Source organism: Zophobas morio, unplaced genomic scaffold (genome assembly GCF_036711695.1).
Source record: "Zophobas morio isolate AGI-343-1 ecotype UQ-CSIRO unplaced genomic scaffold, CSIRO_AGI_Zmor_V1 ptg000005l, whole genome shotgun sequence".
Taxonomy (NCBI): domain Eukaryota; kingdom Metazoa; phylum Arthropoda; class Insecta; order Coleoptera; family Tenebrionidae; genus Zophobas; species Zophobas morio.
The window spans coordinates 7929947-7950452 of NW_026972110.1; the positions used below are offsets into that span (position 1 = coordinate 7929947).

At 32.1% G+C, this 20506-nt stretch overlaps 1 protein-coding gene and 2 long non-coding RNA genes across 10 annotated transcripts; 2 read left to right on the top strand and 1 right to left on the bottom strand.

Annotated features, from left to right (window-relative positions):
* Positions 1 to 760: 760 nt before the first annotated feature.
* On the bottom strand, positions 761 to 3008 carry LOC135146507 (uncharacterized). Its single transcript, XR_010283851.1, has 5 exons — positions 2835 to 3008; positions 2000 to 2767; positions 1819 to 1944; positions 1692 to 1770; positions 761 to 1521 (listed from the first exon to the last, which is right to left on the bottom strand). It is a non-coding gene; the product is annotated as an uncharacterized LOC135146507 (long non-coding RNA).
* A 980-nt stretch (positions 3009 to 3988) lies between these two features.
* On the top strand, positions 3989 to 8050 carry LOC135146493 (uncharacterized). 3 transcript variants are annotated; one of them, XR_010283845.1, is made up of 6 exons: positions 3989 to 4084; positions 4180 to 4283; positions 4345 to 4537; positions 7068 to 7218; positions 7671 to 7859; positions 7927 to 8050. It is a non-coding gene; the product is annotated as an uncharacterized LOC135146493 (long non-coding RNA). The 3 variants fall into 3 exon arrangements; XR_010283843.1 differs by having other exon boundaries at positions 7671 to 8050; XR_010283844.1 differs by having other exon boundaries at positions 7068 to 7192; positions 7671 to 8050.
* Positions 8051 to 8661: 611 nt separating this feature from the next.
* On the top strand, positions 8662 to 20245 carry LOC135122564 (MLX-interacting protein). Of its 6 annotated transcripts, none has more exons than XM_064046830.1 (16): positions 8662 to 9509; positions 9563 to 9669; positions 9723 to 9796; positions 14449 to 14598; positions 14650 to 14800; positions 14861 to 14953; positions 15009 to 15112; positions 15165 to 15507; positions 17621 to 17913; positions 18090 to 18234; positions 18310 to 18503; positions 18551 to 18787; positions 18841 to 18968; positions 19019 to 19142; positions 19284 to 19413; positions 19464 to 20245. In XM_064046830.1, exons 1-16 carry the CDS (start codon positions 9049 to 9051, stop codon positions 19571 to 19573), a joined length of 2844 nt encoding a protein of 947 aa, XP_063902900.1. In that variant the 5' UTR covers positions 8662 to 9048; the 3' UTR covers positions 19574 to 20245. The 6 variants fall into 6 exon arrangements, with proteins under 6 accessions (XP_063902900.1, XP_063902895.1, XP_063902901.1 ...); XM_064046825.1 differs by having other exon boundaries at positions 8665 to 9509; positions 17621 to 17979; XM_064046831.1 differs by having other exon boundaries at positions 8665 to 9509; positions 14473 to 14598.
* The last annotated feature ends 261 nt before the right edge of the window (positions 20246 to 20506 follow it).

Below are 20506 nucleotides of genomic sequence, written 5' to 3' on the forward strand. Positions count from 1 at the left end.
TGTAATAAACAATTAGCAAAAACAAAATGTGCTGTATAGTATTTGAGTACATTTAGTTTTTGTGATTTTCTTCATAAGAAAACTTTTTTACCAACTTAATTGGTTTTCCGTAAAAGTTATACACGGTTCATGCTTTGTAAACCGATAAGCGTGAAATGAATTGTCGATTTATTTTTCGATATTACGATTTTATTATCTTTTTTTCAGTTCTGAAGGTCTGTTGGACTTCATTCCTTCAAGTGTATCAATTTTTTTATTTGATTATCGGTGTAATGTAAAAGAGACTTGAGAATACATCCACATATTGTTTTGTAACGCACATATGTATGATATATGTGACTAAGGCAAAAAACTTCCAAGGCACTTTTTGAGAGGTAGGTAGATTTTACAACGTCAGAAACTTCCCTTTTGGACGGGTCGACATCACTTCTTGTGTAACAGTGCTAGTATAAACAGGTTTTGAAATAAGGGTAGGCTAAATGTAGTTTGAAATTGTAGTTTCATAAAAAGAGCATTTGTTTAAAGAAGTTAACCTAGTGTAATACAGTTAATTAACGATTTCCTGATCTGAAATGTAGAGTTTCTGTGTCAACACGTGTGGTTTTTGTTGTATTGTTAGTAAATTCACAGTTGATGTCAAGATTTTTAACTCTTCATAGTTCTACGACAATTTCAACGAAGATTTTGTAAATGTTCACACAAACCACGTGCCAAGAAATTCACTTACTTAAGCTTTATTATAATCTTTCAGACTAATTCATTTATGGCATGTAAACCAATTTTAAATGTTGATCCTGTTTAAGAGAAAGGAGCTTGAAAGTTTAATTAGACAAGTAAATGTCATCATTGGCCCGGAGTATGTTGGGTTTAATTTGTGCTTGCTGTGTGATGTTGTTTGTATATTACCGTTCGACAAGCGGAATTTGAACACGCTATTGCTGCGATGCGCACCAGAACCACCATTGATATTTCTCTGCTGTGTTTATTTCATATGTGCTTTGTTTTAATGTAATTGATGCACTGATTTTGATTTAATCAATAACTCGGAGTAATGCGTAATCAAATGTTGCTTACCTCATCTTGTAAGTATTTCTACTTAGTAAAATTTGCGGTTTTTGCCATTTTCCCAAATGGATTTTTAACTGTAAACTTCACGGAGAAACCCACGTGAAACGCAGCTTGGTATAAATAGCTGGCTAGTTTGTAAAGACCTGGTAAAGAGTATAATATGTGGCAGGTTTTTTAGGCATAGAAATGTGGTGTGTGCCAACAGCTGCGGATAATCGTCAAGGAACGGTGACAGACTGCCCACTGTCACGAACTAAAATTCCGTTTAAATTCGCCGTCACAGCGCCGTAATAACTTGAGTATTTGTATCCATTTACTCTAATGACGATTTCTTTTTTTTGTGCATTGATTCGGGACATTTGATTTAATTTTGTTTGTGTCTTCCATATTTTGTGTTTGATTTAGGGGGACTTTTCCAACCTTGGAATTCACCGCTATTCATTTGACCGCATTCTGCAAATAAAAAAATACAGAACTTAGGGTTCCTTTATGTTGACGATCACAGTTTTGAGTTTTTCGCTGGTTTTAAAATTTTGTTCACATATCTAGTTTTAGCAAGATGTTTGGTCTAGCACGCCAAATATTTACATGCTTTGAAAATGATAAATATGCTGTCCACATACCTCAGCTATATCTTTAAGAAATACTGAATACTTGTCTTGCTAATCCTTTTCAAATCGATACTGTTGTCCCATTATGCTCCTGCAAAAATTGTTTGTTATAGGTACTGAAAAATATTCTGTGTCGTACATATTGTTACGAAATAAAGCCATACAACGCCTATGGGTTTTCTCGAGGGCTTTCTAGTAGGTACGGCGAAAGCCTGGAAGCGGAAGTCGCGATGGGTACTCCAGAAAAATCTCGATCGCGGAATATCTAAAAAGGAAGTACGGGTTTAAATAGAGGCCACCTTCGGGAACGAGGCACTCACTCAACCGGTCGAATCCAGTCAATATTGAGAGAATCCAGTCAAGAATAAATGAAAGTTGTTGAAAGTGGGCGAAAGTAATTAATTCAAACATGTATGAAAAATTGAAACAATTCAGAATTAAAGTTTTCACCACAGCTACAAGCCATATAACTAATATTTGTGTTACAGAACTAGACACGATACTATGTATTACATACGATCCAAAATTATGTGATACTGTAGCTGTTTTTTATGGATTACACGGTAATTCTTTTTTTCTTAAACCCAACACCCCCATATTTTACCTATAGGTAGTAATGGCAAAATGACATCAGATGATAACAGATTATTAATTAACAATTTACGCAATGATATCCGTTTTTAAGGGTATGGAAATATCTCATTTATTGTAAGACTTCATTTTTTCAGCATAAATATTCAGCATTTTACCAATAGAGTACTTAATAATAATAATAAATCACGAGGTACATAACACCTGTTGTGTTTATTATTGCGGACATCTCAAGGGACCTTTGGATGCGGGATTAATATATTTACGTAACAATGAATCATGCTTGGATTACTACGAACTAGAGCAGTGAATATAACGAGATAATACTGTAAAATTAGTTTATTATCCGCTGTAATAAATTCACGCCACACACACAAAAGGTTTTGTTTTTTAAATGTACTTACGTATTAAACGAAAGTCCTTTTGTAATTATTTCTTTATCTTTCATAGCTCGTAAAGTCATAAAATACAATAATGTCTATTTTGTTTCCCATTATCTACAGTTGGAAAAAGTATGGGTTAAATGTTAAATTGAAAACAAATAATATCATAATAATAACTTACCATTGTTAGTCGAATAGTTTGTAAAGGTCTGTATATGTTTTACAGAAGTGAAAATAAAGTTTACTCTGTGCGCATATTCAGGTATAAAATCTAACAATATCTTCGTACTAATAATGTCAATTTGATGCACTCCATGATGCGTCTTATTAAAAAAAAAACATCGGCAAAATAAAACGAAATTAATCAAATACGGTATAAAAAATTATGTCGCTGGATCATCGGATAACATTTTAATGTTCGTATATCGTGACTTATCGAAAATATAAAAAATAATGGAGTTAAATAAAAGACAAGCATGTTTTTTCTATTATATTCAAAATTCGTGATAAAAAGTGAATTTACATAAACATCAAGATGTATTAAAAACGGCGTGGAAAATAGTTTTTAAGATCAGTTTTGACAATTAGTTTTATTTTGTCTTAACAACCCAAGCAGCAGACTGTCGTCTAATTCACGTCAATTTTTGGTCATAACTCGTCGGCGACGTCATTCGCCCAAAAAATCACGTGAAAATGACGAGATTTTTATGACTTACTTCTGACGTCAATTAATGACGTCAATTAATGACGTCAAAAGGCCGTCCTTTCTTCGTCATTTTTTATAGATTATATGATCAATTAGATGTGGGTCGTCGTATTCTTTAAAAAGTGGCCTTCATAATGCTTGATTATATTTCGAGCAAAAAATACAACGGCTTAATTAGAAATAAACCGAAGACAAGTTTTTTCATTCTAATAATTTCTAATAAAATAATTATTTCTGAAAACTTGTTTACTCTGGAAGTGTTATTTTGTAAGTACCTGCTTGGCAAATTATAAATAGAACATCTGGGGTTGAGCGGAAAGACCCTACGACACAAACACAGTCATAAAAATTCTTTGACCATTGTCCCTAAAACGGGACAAGGTTTTGAAGAATTCCTTCGTCGAATTTTGATTTTATAAAGACGTTTTTAAAGTGATGACGGTTACCAAAAAAATTCGAAAGTGATTAATGTTCAGTTTTATTAAATTTATTCTTATCCGTATTTACTATACAATATATCAGATGTTTGGGGTGTGCATTCGGACTTTCTCTTTTTTCGGTATTTATGTTTATTGCACTTCACAGAGAAGCATTCCAATATTTCCACATTTCCAGTTGGTTCTCAACCACCGAAACTTTCTCGTGTATCCGTTACTCACTTCATTTTTAAGGCAGTTTTGTGTAAATTTATGTCATTCAGTGTGAGTTGTACTTATTTATAGTAGGTAAGTTAATATCTAATAAAGTAATCATTTTAATTTTTACGTGTTTCTGTTATTTTTGATAACTGTACGTAGATAACAAAAGCAGTTTTTTTCAGATAAGCTGGAAAGACCACCATTAATCACTGAAGATACTCCCACTGATTATAAAGAACTTACGGTGATTGTTTTTGAAAATGAGGCGCTATAAAATATTGCAAAGGTATGTTACTGCAATTTTTTATGAACTAATGCTAATGATAATGAACATAATTTTATTTTAGATTTGAAACAAATACAAAACACATGTGCGAAACGAAAGAAATGCTAAAGGAAATGAGTGAAAAAATCTCCAACATGGAAACGTTATCAAATCTGACAACTGAAAAAGAAAAATTATGCCGCCAAAACCATACCTAAACAAATTTTGACGAATTACAAGATTATGTTTGCATATTAGAACAAGCAGATTTTTTTGTAAGTTAAAAAAATACACTGAATTCATATATACATATATAACATTAATATTGGATATTATATACCGGTAGATGCCTGTAATACTACGATACTTTTTGGTAACTTGCTATTTACACATACACATTTCGCTTCAATGTAAAAAGTATTGACAATGAGATTTTCCTGATAGGCTGTACGTTTTTGTCAATGAAACCATTTTACGATTATCCGTTAGATTCAAGTAAATTTAGCATTTTTAAAATACAGAATTTGTCTTCTGCTTTAAGCTGTAATCCCTTAAATTTAATAATAGTCAAATGCTTGCTATTGCCCATAGATGAAAAAATGATTGCATTTCCATTAATCCATGCACTCTAAAGGGTTTTTCTTTTCAGTGCAATAAATTGAGGCAAACTTAAAAAACTTAGGTTATTGATATGATTGTTAAAACAGAATTAATTCTTAACGGTACTTTTTTGTGTGTTGGGGACAGTCAAGTCGTCGTAAATTAGATAGTTTTACATATACTGTGGTTTTACAGTGCATTTTCAATCAAGTAACTTCAACAATGCGATTCAATTGTCTTTTCCCTTTATTCTAGTTTTTTTTTTAATATTTTTTGTAAATAGATTTGTTTGTGTTTTTAAGACTCATCTATAATTTATTATAGTTTTTTTTTTTTAATATTCTTTGTAACTAAATAAATTTCTTTGTGTTTTTAAAACTGATTTTTCTTTAAATAGCAATGTTTATTTTTGATTATATATTGTACAATATCCTTTTTTTTGTTTATACCAATTATACTCGTAATTACCTGTATGTAGATTTGTTTGTGTTCTTAGGAGTGGTTTATCTTTAATTTGTTTAACTGACATATTTTTTATTTGTTTATTGAAGTTCATTGTTGGTTGTACAAAATTGTAGTAAATTTAATTTTTTTTACACTAATTTGTTTCAACTTTAATTAATATATACTTTGTTTTGGGCTTTACTTGGTGATTATAACGAATTATAATATTTTATTTAAGCTAAACACTATAAAAAAATAAAATTATTTCAGCGTTTTATTTATTGCATATTTTTTTCTAAAAATCAAAATATAAAAAAAGTCTTAAAATGGACAATAAATGCCGTCTCTGGGACGTCAGTAAATCACGTCAATAATTCGTTACAAAATGACGACTCTAAGACGTCAGTACATCACGTCAATAGTTCGTGAGAAAATGACGTCATCTAGACGAGACATTTGACCGTCATTGGTACGTCAATATCACGTGAAATCTTTGGTCACTATGACGTAAATGATGACCATTTATTCACGTGAAAAAGACGACATCATGTTGCCTGGGAAATTGATAGTATGGCGGGTCTCTGCTTACATCTTGTTTTTTCGGTTATAAACTTTTTCTTTAAGAAAATCGTAATGATTAAAGCATGCGCATCCTATTAGACAAATATTCTGTTCTAATCAAAAACATTGAGTTACCACTGTTTCAGTTTACTAAGTTTCACAGCAACTGGAAGTATTGCTGCTGCAAAAGCAATAAAGCACCCTAACAAGTAGAGAGATTTCATTAGTCGATTGCTTTCCAGGTGGTTATTAAAAAGTTTCTTCTGCCACGGAACTTCGGAAATCGTCTTCGACAAATATTTATTAAAATATGTTCGAAAAACTTTAGCGTTTCGAGAATCCTCAGTTCATAGCTGTTTTTGTGATAAATATTTCATAAAGTAGTTTATCATGAATTTTCAGAGTACATACTTATAAGATTAAATAAAGCAGCGGTTTACTGAATAATTTTTTTCAACAAAGTCATCATTTTTTATTTACTTACAAAATATCAAAATGAAGATAATATAATATTTGGTTGCCATTGTATTGTCCCGGAAATATGTGTAAACACTACTACTGCTGTTAACTTTTAACGTCAGAAATATTGAACTACTACACCATTTCTTTGCTGCCTGCCGAAAATGGTTCAATCTTTTAATTTTGAAACACATTAATTATTATGAAAATTGGATTGGTAATAGAGATCCTGTAGATAGCCAGCTCGCAGCCCAGATTTAATACCTTTAGATTTATGTTTACCTACTTTTACTTCATTCAACTTCAATTTTTTAATATTTATAAATTTTGTTTTTTATCGACTGAAGATAAAATAAACACCAAAGTCTTTTACATCATTGTAATTTTAATTTAATGCTCTACTCAGTTAAAAATATATACATTGCAATTTAAAGACAATCATGCAGATTTACATCGCGACATTGACGCCAAATATGCGTTTATATTGTACTAAATTCAGAATCCTCCTTCACGGTAAAAACAATAGCGTTTATAGCATTTCGATACCTCTACCAGTTTTCAGCATATATGTATAAGGCTGTGGTGTTTTAGCTACGACGCCCTGTAGATATTGATTTAAAATGTACCTACTGAAATATAATCATGCTTCAGCTAATTGGGCAAATCATTTACTCTCTGGCAGTTTATGATTTCTCCTTGAACTGTTTTTATTAAAAATCATGTTATATTCATTTGTTCCAGGGCACCACTGTTGGGCGACTTCATTGCGATACTGATGATTCTCTTTCTTTCCTCTGGATGCAAGCTGAACTCTAGTTGAAGCAAAACGATATGAAAATCGTACACATATAGTTATAAACTTAAAGGTAGAGACCAGTGGTCAGCTAATATGGTTAGACAAAATTATACTATAGTAGTCCAGAAGCTATAAGGTTATATGGTCATCATAAAATTATCCCATTGTGTTGAAGTTAAGTTGTTTACAATAGAAAAGGTTTTGCGGTAGTAAATAACGTGTCCACTGCAGCTCGACCGGCTGCTGCCGTTTCGTTCAGGGGCGGCTCTCATTAAATATCTAAATCCACCACTCCGTTAATCGGCTAGTACCTGCAGCTACAGAGGGTTCCGAAATAATCAGTCGCTTTGAAAGCCGACCCTGTTAAATGTGAGCAAGAAATGTTTAGAAGACGATTTATTGCCAACCGGTAAGCTTAGTGCGAACCACACAAAGGAGATATTTATTTGCGGTCAACTACTTTTATAATGATCATATAACCTTATAGCTTTTGGGCTACTTTAGATAAGTAGGTACTAAACAATATTTTGACGTAATTCAATTTTTAGAGGAAACACATATTGGTCACTCATTTGTCATATGTACGATGGTCTTAAAATATATTAAGATTTCAGTAATTTCGGAAATTGTATGAACTCAACAACAGACGATAGACAGACGGAAATGAGAAACCGTAATTTTGGTGCTTTTCAAAAATTGTAACGAATGTGACGGGCCAAAGGAATAACGACTTAAAAGTAAGAAACAAGTAAAACAATTTAAATGAAATTGTAGGTGCTAAATGAACTGTTAATATCCTTTCAGGTCTGGTTATGTGTGGTCGCTAAATAAATTCTTTTTATTTGTAGAAATCGTTGTACATGCTTATTCTTTTAGAGTGGTTGTGAAAATTCTTTTTCTTTTAATTATCAAGTACAAAGTGTGGTATACAGGTGAATTATGTGTTAACTGTTAGACTTTGACTTAAAAAAGAATATATTTTAATAAATGTGAAAAGCGTTCGACATTTACCTCTTGACAGTATGGTACATACTGGTACAAACAGTTGCCAAGCTCCTGCTTAACGTTATGTAACATTGCAGGGGAGAACACTGATTATTCGTTATCGTATATTTCTGGAACATTTTTTTAAGGTCAAAATCAGTTATTTTATATGTGGTTTGCTGATTAAAATTAATAACTGAAGCTCTGAGAGGAAGAGATTTGTTTTCTTTTTATTTTGAGGCTAGTTTTTCTCTGTCGATACTATTGCGACATTGATTATATTCAATTCATATTTTTTTTATCTGCACGATTTATATCTGTATATCTGATGTCTAAACTTAAATTTTACACAACGTTGTTATCAGTGCATTTATGCTTTATTGCTTTTATTTGTGCCGATTTTATTCTTTTATAACATCTTTTTTTTAACGGTATGAATGTGATCATAAAACCTGTGATTAACGCAAAAAGTTGTTGCAATAAGTGCAAATATACTTAAGGTGCTTTTCGAAATGCTCTCGTAACGAACTTCAGAATTGTCGTACGTGTTTTTATTCACTTTAATCCATTTTTAATCATTTGAAATTGCTAACGTAGATAATAAACATTCTTGTTATCGCGATAAAAAAATGTGTTTTTATTGGTCACTTGTTTTGAAGTAACGAATCAAGGTCATCGTTGTCACATTTGCGTCCATCAACAACAACAAACTGTGGGCGAACAAATTCCCTAGTATTTACAGATTAACTTCCAACTAATCTCCGCGATAAAAGCGAAAAAATTAATATCGACAAATGCAAGCACAATACAACGAAGCCGTAATTAGAATACAAAGTGGATTACGACCGTTTAAGCCCCCAGATGCTGCCGTATCAGAGCCCTGTTTATTGATAATGTTGGCAGATTGTCACTCTTGAAATGTCATAACTACGAACTTCACACATGTGTCAAGTTATCAGCGTAGTTATTTATGGAAAAGTATATAATATTCAATGCGATGTTTCGTATTTAACGAATGACCCTTCTAATCAGTCCTTGATCTTTCTGTGCTTGATAACGACATCTCGTGTAGTTACTCGTGTGCGTCGTTGTCCTCAACCATCCGCAATATTGTACCTATATTTACGAAAGATGCACGCAATTCAGCCTTTGGAAACCCAAGTGAAACGCGAACGCGAAGCCATACATTCTGGTCAGTTTATGGTCTCAACATTCGAGGCCGAAGAGCAAGATGACGAAGATGAAGTTGCAGTGCCCATACCTGAAGAGTCTGAAGACAACAGCAGCATTGTTCCAGTTAAGCAGTTCATAAATCAAGATTTCAACAACAGGAATCAACAGCAGCAGCTTTCGATAGACACCAGTTTAGCCAAACTCTTCCAATGCATGTCTTTGGCCTACAGGTCAGTGTTTGCTGTAATCGGAGATCAAATTCTGAAAATATTTTTATTTACAGACAGAAGTTGACATCACCTAAGTGGAATCGTTTTCGCGGGATAAGGCTGAGGTGGAAGGATAAAATAAGGCTGAATAATGTAATTTGGCGGTGTTGGCATCTGCAGTGTAGGTCATTTTTTGTGTGATAGTTTTTGTGCTAAGTGTAGTTGTTGTTGCAGTTATTAAAAAAGAAAATACGTTGATTTGTCAATTTGCGTCGCCGCTGGATGTAGATACGCACAACAAGCCTGAGGTAAATATAGGGATTTTCTTTTGCTAATTAGTAAATATTGCAAATAAGAGTTATATCACAATCTATTGTTAACCACATTTATCTTGTTTGGATTTGTATAACCGCTATCTAACAAACAATTTGGAAAGGTGGAGCGTTTGATAATAACACTTGGTGCTAATGTAGGTGTGGGACAAGGTTAAATTTGTTTTGGATAAGTTTTGCAATGCATTTTTTAATTAAATTTTGCATAATAAAATGATAACTGTAATGAGAGATATAAATACTGATATCTGTATTTAAGATTAGTTCATTTATACACTTGACAACATTCTTGTCTTACATAAAATTTTGGTCAATAATAATTACAAAAATGGGAACAACAATAAAATTGATGACCATCAGCTGTTTGACAGGAAAAATAAATTATTTCAATTAGTACAGTGTGAAAGTGATCATATACAACTGTATTCGCATAATTACGAAAATTAGATCAGATACAGGCTGCATCTACAATAAGAAATATTCAGTAATTTTTGAGGTGACGTCATCATTTTGCTGAAGGAGATGGAAATTAAATTTTAATGAATGTTACATAATTTATACATTCATGTTTATGTTTTATTAAAATATCACAGAAATCTGTTACGTAATATCCGAGATAAACTGTAGAACCAGATAAAAGAACATGTTACAGAGTACTTAGAAGTGAGATTTACTCAACACTATGATGATGGTATAATCAATTTCGTGGAAAAGAGGACTGAGATTTACCTAGTTACCGATTTAGCAGTTTCATGATAATCAAGAGCACCTAAATTTTCAAAATAATCCTTTTAGTAGTCCGGAGATTATCTGGCGAAATCGCTAATAAAGCCAAGATAAACGAAACAAGCGGAAGCAGGAAACTTCAAATTTCGCATTTTGTAAACTGTGAAATGGTAAAAAAAAAAAATAATTAGACATTTTTGAAGTGAATTTCATCACAAAATTATTTTAGTTGTTGAGAAAAGTACGTCTCTATGTTGCAAATACATAGCACAGTATTCACTGTAATGAACACGGATCAAAATGATTATACGGAAATAATGTTTGACCTTATTTGGTGAATTGAGCTAATTAGAGAAGCCTAAAATAAAATTGCGGCTTATTAATTGTAACGTTAATAGAATGTTCTATTTAATGCTATACAGATCGATTAGAAATATGTACACATTGACACTATATTTCCATTGATGAACTGTTTATTTCCCATAATTTCCATTCTTTGATACTTTGAGAATGTGACAAATATGTTGATATTACATTCAAACGACAAATAAAAGCATTAGTAGACTGTTTTTGTGTTTAATTATCGCGACCATCACACAGTAAATTTCCGATATAGGTATTTGCATTTAGTGTTGCATTTCATGCTTAAAAGTACATACTATATTAGGTTTTGTACATACTAAACACAAGTTTGCTATGAGCTTCTCTTATATCATACAAGTAATCTCCGAAAATACCAAACCGATTACTTTCGGATTTTCGGTATTAATTCCCTCTAAAAAACCGATGTCGCGTCGCTCAGAGTTTTGTGAAGTAGAATAATTATCACGTGAAATGTACAGCATGTTATGCCCTTTTAGCTGTAGTTTGGTAATCCATTTGCATTTTTAACTTTTCACATAGAGGTGGTCATAAAAGGAGAAAATTTCTGCAAATAAATTCTTCGTCCCTTCTATATATTTTTTTAATTTAGTTATTAAATTACAAAACATTAACTAAGATTAGTGCATTAATTTCCTTCAGAGAATTGATTGCATAAACGGCTTACGTAGTAACATGTTGATCACTTGATAAGTGTTAAATTGTGTAGATCAAAAACTTGATGACGTTCCCTGAAAAATAATTTATACGAATATTATATCGAGAGAGCAATAAAAAACACTTTTTTTTGTATGAAAACCACTTTAATCGGGATGGTTCTTATGATAATCACTTCAGCCATTTTTAACTTTGAACCCTTTATCTGTGGCACCATCACCATAGCTCCCAAACGGATGAACCGATTTCAATTTTTTTTTTTCGTTGAAAGCTGGTTTAATCGGGATGGTTCTTAGCTATGTTTGAAGATAATCACATCAGCTGTTTCGAGACTTTAAAATTTTTTTGTCGGGGCTTTTTAAGTATTAACACTTGTTAATCAAGTTCGAAATCCGCTACTTAGTCACGAAGCGTTTTATGTTTGAGCGAGATATCGGTTACATGAAACACAGGGAAAATAGATATTAGACTAAAAAAATGTTTGTAAAGCAATTTTGTGACAAAGTTCAAGGCGGATTCATCAACTACAAGCACATGAGTATATTATTTTATAAAATTTGCACAACCTTTACTAGGTAAAATAATGAGGGTATGTCATTAAATTAGTATTCCCTTCGATATGATGTCTCAAAATATATAAGAATCAAATCAATTTAGGTATTGTATTAATCATTTAATTTTCTTTAAATTTTGGGAAACCATTAACGAAGCCATTAAATTTGTGCTTATTACCTAATTATGATTATCATTGTTAGTTTATTTATATAAAAAAAAATCTTTTTACTTACACCACTATTTTAACAACTTAACCAGCCAATTGCTTTTTTTTAAAAGCTAATAAAAATCATAACCTTTCTGATGTTTTATTGTGTTCATGGCCAGATACTGTGTAAGTTGATCTTTCTATGATTGCTAACAATTCTATAAACACAAATTCTTAAGAATTTCACATTTTTTTATGTTAAAGCAGACCACACTGTAACATTCTTACAACAGTTATATTTTAAAATTACGCATTTGCTGTTCTGTCATGCACTTCCAAACTGAATTTGTTTAGGTAGAATCTTTGTCGTGGTACTATCAATGTTTTATAGAAATATGGAATGGTACTGTTCCTGTTACATTGCATATGTTAAGAATTTTACATTAATTTGTCCCCACCAAAAACTTGTTAACGTTACTGTAAAAAATTATTAAAAACCTTTCTTGATGTGCTGTACTTTGCCTGTTTTAAAAGTGAAGGAAATTCTGAGAATAACTTTTACAGCTTTACAGATTTTTGTAAGCACGATGATAAATATGCAATAATTGATTTTTTTAAATTTTGTTTTTATATTTACTGACAAAATGATATCAAATTAATGTAAGGCATTGCTGTGTAAAAAAAATAAATAGGGCACTTTTACAGTGCAAATTGTACTATGCCAACCAATAAATTGCGGATACTAGTTACATGTCACGTCAAAATTGAAGCTTTATTGTTATTAAGCGGGAATAATACATGTTTTTATTGCAGTAACATTAATAAGTAAAGCACACTAAGCAAAATAATGACCAATTTTTATTATTGTTATTCGTTATTTTTAGAATGCTTGACTTGTTTTGTGTGCTGATTTTTACTACAATATGCATTTTTATGATTTTTTTTTATAAAACTATCATCGACGTTAGTGAATGTGGTAATGCAAAATTGACATACATTTGTTGTAGAATATGTATCGTCATACATCTTATTTGTTTTTATTTTCATCATTGTAAGTTAGTCTGGTTGAATTGTTGTCATTCGTTATACCGCATCTAAGGAAAATACTGAAATAATCATTTTGACGAATGTTTAGTTTAAAAATTTTTTCTTTTCACAGACTGTAAAATACGATAACGTAGATTTTTCATTTCGTCTACATGTCTATCGTTCCCTCTCGACGGGTTTGTTCGACATATCCAAGGACGTTGATATATCTCTCAAGTACCGAACTAATCAGTTTGAATTTTCAAATGTATTTTATATTACAACAAAAACAGGATATCGTTAATCGGCTTTTTCTTACTATACTTACTTTTACTTTACTATAATCCTCTCGAAAACCATTTTTAATTCTTGGCGTTCTCTGAGAATGATACCAAGAAAAAAATAATAAAACGTAATTTTCTTAATATTAAAATAATTAAATTAATTTCCTGAAAAACCTTAACTGAACCTCAGTTGAAATGGCACTGTGACATGTTGTTTTATTTATATGTTTAACTTTCTTTGTAATATGACTCAATCCTTCAAAATTAGACGCTAGTATGGTTTTAAGGTATACGGAACATTAACTAAAAGTATTTATTCAACATCCTTTCTCAAATATTGATGACATCACAAAAACTTAATACCGATGAAATTCAGAGACTACATACACATACCTACGTACATCGTACACATTAATTTACATGTTAAAAAATAAGGGACAAATTCAGCGGTTTAAATCGATGTTGATGTGTGAAGGTGATAAATCATCCAGATTGTGGTTTCTCGGTATTTGACACAAAAATTTAATGTATTGTTTTATATTATTTTTGCAAACTTGAACGATAAGCTACTAAGTTCAGGACTTATGGTTTTTCCACCATATCTTATTCTATTTGTTCAGCGTCTTCTTTTAATGTTGTACTTTGTTGGATCCACATTATCTATATAACTGGTTGAAATATAATTGCAGTATTATTTTCAAGTTTAACACACATTTTGCATGACATCATAACAGTTAGATGCCCCCTAACACACCATCAATTTATTTAGTTTGAATGTATTATTTCTTTGTTTCTAGTAATTTCACTGAGGCAAAGATTTCAAATTAATGTGATACTATTTGTTTATATAGAAACCGCTGAATAATTATTTTCAGGCGGTGGTGCTGGAAGGCAAATACTGGAAGAGAAAATTAGCCGCAGTAACAGCAGAATACAAAAAATGGCGTATGTTTTACAGAAATCACGCCCTTGGTCAGTCGGTCAAGGACGATGTAGAAATGGTAATATTTTAATATACATGATTTCTGCAAAATTTATCTTGTTATTCATAGTTAAGCGATGTAGACTTATTAACGTGGAATTCCCAAAGTTCCGAAAACATGCACATGATGGTCGACGAAGATTACATGGGACTGATGAGCGATACACTATTTTCTACCATCACAAATCAACCTTTCGTTTTTCCGGATTCGAGAGAAATAGGTAGTATTTGCTAAGATTTTGGGTTCAATCAATTTTAGCAGTTTGTTTCTGTGTATGTAGCAAAAGCCGGGCTTGCCGATTTTATCCAACCGAGCTTGGGACCTCTCCAGCCTAATTTGGATGATTACATGGACACTTTTGAACCTCTTCAAGGTCTATATTTAGTGCTCGTATTTTTATTGTTATTGAAAGTGTCTCTTTATCACAGAATTTATGACATGTAAACTCCCAACTGTTCCGGAAGAACAGGCGCAAAATGCGGCCTGGAATTACTCCGAGTTGGATTTGATATCTTCTGGATCAAATCTACAAGTGATTTAGTGAAATATTTGTAAATGTTTTTGTTATCATTAAAAAATTTTAGGTTAACGCCCTCCAGAACGCAACACCTGTAGTTAGTCAGTACCAACAGGCTATGAATTTGCAACAGATGCCTTTAGAAAAGATAGAAAATCGATCATCCTCGGAACAAAATCTGTATAACAGCATGATGCAACCGGCCGTCAATCAATTCGTACCTCAACAAGTGCAACCGCCATCGTACCATTCTTCTGTGATCTCAAAGAATGCCAAAAGCCATAAAAACGTTTCTCCAACTCACGTCAAAATTAATCAAGCTAGCGTGTATACCAAGTCACCAAGTATCTACTCTAGCTACTCAGAACAAAATATGCAGAATACCATGTGTCTGAACGAGCGGATACAAAGTGAGTAGGAACAGTATTATATTGCATGTAAATATGTATGTGGAAACACGATTGGGTTATTTTGAAAGTTCGCTGTTTTTGATATGCAGAAAAATTTAATTTATTCTAAGACCTGGTTACTTATTTTCAAACCGCAAAATGCCATGAATTGCGTTAAACTTAGTTTTGAACTATTTGTTCTTTTAAAACATTTTTGTAGGTCTATTTTTTGTTATAGTGTTAAAAAAACAGCTCAAGACATGCTGTGATCACAAATAAATGACATCAAGTAGAAACTAGATGTTCACTGGTTTCGTTCAACGTACTGTTTAACTTGTACTATACTCTCACTTATATCTTAATGTGCAAGAATTCCGTATCTAGTAAGTTAGAGCAAAAACTTCGTTTCAGGGGTTGCTAGGAGATTGTTTAACTTAAGTAAGAAGTAATATTTCTCCTTCCATGCTCTTAAACGATTGGACAGTAAGGATGTGGTAAATGAAATAGATATATGTCGCTGTCTTTTATTTCGTCCATATATTTTGGGAATTTTTTTGACAGGAAATGTCGTTATCGTAGTAATTGTGTCCTACGAACGCCGCAAAAATTACTTTATCATTCTTACTTTGATACATTAGTTAGATTTTTCTCTATTATTCGTGCATAAGGGGAATTCCACACACCTTGAAAATTTACTATCTATATTTAGTGACCTTAGAGTGTCTCGACTCTCGCAGAAGGCGCTTTGTGCACCGACCCGGTTATGATAATCATTCCTTGTATCTATGAAACTAGTTTTGAATTTCCCATTCTGAACTCGACCTCGCTAGGAGAACATGGCACGATTTGCACGTATTACTCAAAAATTCTGCCGTATAACTTTTTTATGGAACAGTAAAAATTACAAAATGTAAATGTTTGTGAGCAACAAATTTAAATAAGTAATGTGTTTATTTATACAAACAAATATTTGTTTTTTTACTACGTTTCAAGAAAGACATTCGACGTTCTTTGTGTTGCTAGGTTAAAAAATACAATTCAGAATGTTTTTTCCCAGAACTTACCGCACATTTGAAACATCATTAAAAAGATATTTTTTTAAACTTGAGTATGTTTAATAGATAAAAACAAGAGTACTGAAATGTAAGATAATTCACCAATTTATTCAAGATATTTTTGTTGATAAAATTTATATCATACGTAGTACGTAGGGTACTTTAATTCAATTCCACTACCAAATTACTGTAAAAATATCCGCACAGGAAATAACCATGATGATAAATTATCTACAAAAGATAAACTTGGGAGCACAAAAAACTGATTATAAGTGGAAACCAAAACTACTTTTATTTTCAAGAATTATTTTATAAACCGTTTTGTGGAACACAAATGACTGCTTAACCTGATTCGTATACATAATTGCAATTGTGGCAGAGGTTGTTCTTTTTTAAGTCGAATTTATTGAAGAATTTTGTTATGTAAATTTCGTGTTATCGCTGCATTAAGAAACAATAACGAAATTTAAATCTTTTGACTGTGTCAATTATCTTGTATGGTTCAAAATACTTTAATACCTAAATGGCTTTGATACGCATGTAATATTTGACATCACCGATGTAGTTCTGGAAATTGATGTTTCATAAAACTGCTCTTCACAATCTTATCTCGTATGGCACGTGTAATAGACAGTACATATATTTTTGAGTATGAAAAATAATCGCATTGCAGATTTATCAGGAAAATTTAAACGTAACAATGTACCTAACATACCCTTACGTTACAACGGATATGAAAAAACACGTTGAAAGTATCCGTCTGCTGATTAGCCAGTCTTGGAGTGATTTCTAAAAAAAATCACAACACAAATTAACATAATGCCTTCACATGAAAAGTTAGTAAGGTTTGGTAACATTATTAATTTTCATCATTCAGTTTATTCCGTAAAGTTATTTTGAGTTTGGGGTAAGAATTTTTTTGTTATTTAAAAATGAAAGCAGCTAGAGTTTTAATAAAGTTTTATTAAGTAATGTCAAATAAATTTACACATAAATTGGCAATCATTCTAAAAAGAGCAATCCTTACTAAATAAATAAATATTTATTTAGTAAAGATTAAAATTTATATGCTTGAATAGATGAATTTTCAACTGCAGTGCCTCTACAAGAACATATCCAACAACAACAATTACAACAGCAGCAGCAGCAACAAATTGTCTCACAACAGCAGCAACAAATAGTATCCCAGCAGCAACAACAACAAATGGTTTCTCAGCAGCAAACGCAAATAGTTTCTTCTCAACAACAATTGGTTACACAACAACAGGATTTGCAACAGTTTAAGCTAACCCATCAGTCACCGGATCAAAGACCATCTGCTGGTTATAAATTTACAACTCCAGCGGTTCCCAACATTAAGTTCACATCACAGGTACCCCGTATGATGCATCCCATACACTCTGCACATTCTCAGTACAACACTAGCCATTCTTTTCCTGTAAGTTTTACTCTTTCTTTTATGATTTTCTTTTCATGTAGTACTAACAACCTTTGATAGTTTTTATTTGAGTTGATGATGGTTAAATATGATAATTAACTCTTTAACAGAAAGAAGAAAAACCGGAAGTACGAATGAGAGGTGCACATCGAGGGAGGCAAAGATCAAGGTCGAACACAAGAGAGCCAATTCGGCGTCCACCTTTGATTTCTGCAGTTAGTGATCCATCGTTGCTAACGCAGTTATTAACCGGCAGTAAGTATCAAGTCCATACTATCTATTAACATTTTTGAAGACTTTGCGTTACAACTGAAATTGGATGTGCTGTAGGTGGTGATAACGAAAGTGGATATAGTCGTAGTCAAGCACTAATTTCAGCACATGATCAAATTTCAAAACAAGTTCGAATAAAGGAAGAAAGTAGTCCTATACCAATTTTACCACAGCCTCCACCTGCCCCTACAACTTTAATAATCACAACACCCGTTACTATCAACGCTATACAATCATCCCCTAGCGATCCAGTAAGTGTTGTTTGTTTGCTAATACTTGCTTAACTTTTTTTTTGTAGTTATTATTAAATTCATTTAGTAGTTCAAACAGTCCTGTGTTAGACGGTTCACAAAGTGTTAACTCACCTACCTCATCACAAGGCTCAATGGGGTCACCCAATAGAGATAACCCGCACAGGGATCAGAGAAGGGTGGGTCATATTCATGCCGAACAAAAAAGACGTTATAATATTAAGAATGGTTTTGATATGATACACTCGTTGATACCACATCTAAATCAGAATCCTAATGCTAAGGTAATAACACGTTAACTCTATGCTAGATGGTTTAAGCTTGTTTCGTACTTTAGTTAAGTAAGGCTGCAATGCTGCAGAAAGGTGCAGAATATATACGACAGCTCAGATCTGAACGAAATCAGTTGAATGAAGAAATGGAATGCCTAAGGCAGCAAATAGAAACGCTTAACACATCAATAAGGTATGTGATAGAAGTAAGTATAACGTTTTGATTCATTTTTAAAATTCTAGCAATTGCCAATCAATGTTACCTGCAACTGGAGCCCCCGTTTCACGGCGAAGAGACAGTAAAATGCAAGAAATGTTTGACGACTACGTAAGAAAGCGAACAATGGAGAATTGGAAATACTGGATTGTATCCTTCATTTCACAGTAAAATATGGTTTAAAAAAGTGTATTAATTTTTTATGTAGTGTTGTACTTATTTATTAGTAAGTACTGTCAACAAATTTCTAGTCTTTTAATCGCAGTCCATTTTCTTAACACTGTTTCACAGTTCAGTTTGTTGTTCCGGCCTCTTTTAGATTCGTTCAACAATTTTGTATCTACGTCGAGCTTAGATGATCTCTATAGGTCGACTATACTATGGATTGAACAACACTGTACATTGGTGGACCTCCGCCCAGGTATGGATACTATTTTTTTATTTCTTGTTTTTTTATGTTATATTTTCTAGTGGTTCTTAATTCTTTGAAGTACCTGAGCACCAAAACAGAGATCTTGACGGAACCTGAGAAACTACCGGATGAAGTAAGACAGATGGTTTTGTCAAAGAATCCACAGTAGGTTAGAGGCAAATTGCAACTAAATATTTGCTCACAAACTTTCATTATCGTGATAACAGTGCAAATGTTTTAATTCTAAATGACGAATATTTTCTTTAAGAAAGAAATGTTCTATTTTCGTGTAATACTTGTGAAGCAAGAAAAGCGTACTGAAAAACGTATTTGTGCATTTTGACGTTGCTTTCATATTTTAAATATATGAAAACGTGCTTAGAAAATGGTTTAGTGTCTTCCGGTTTTTTCCTAGTTTTAGTTACAAAGTTTGTTGTAAACCAGTAAAATATGACGGCAACGTTTTGTGGTTTTAGCAAGAAATGTGAGTGGTTGATTGCTTGTTTATATTTATTTTGTAAAATTTATCGTCATTGAAGAAAACGGTGCAATGCAAGATGCTGCCTTAGAAGTGTTTCCGACACTTGAACTCATACTGTATCTATACAATCTAAATTTTGTATGACTAATCACATAGTACAAGTTATCATTATGTGTTTTAACGACTTTAATTATACTGTGCCTTACAAGTCAGAACGTGATACTTTTTTATTTTAAAACTACTGTTTAAGTTTTTATTAGGGTACTTACCGTTGTAAATCTTGTTATCTGTTTATGAGTTTATGTATATTTTTGTGTAAGTGAGTTATTTTGAGTCATTAAATGCAAATTGTTTTGTTCATTGTCCTATTGTATTTTTCAAAAACCTAATGAAAAATATGACAAACTATATACTCATATACCTAGACATGTTTGAGGTTTTCTTTCAATATAAATTGTATGTATCTGTGTAACATTTTAAAACATTCAGAAAGAATTCTAAAGTGTAGTGCAAATCTCGTTATTTTGAAAGCATGGACGAAAATATTTTAAAATTTCTGTACAGAAAACTCGTGAAGCTTAAAAATAGTTTGAATTTAGTGTCAAATGAACTACTTTTACG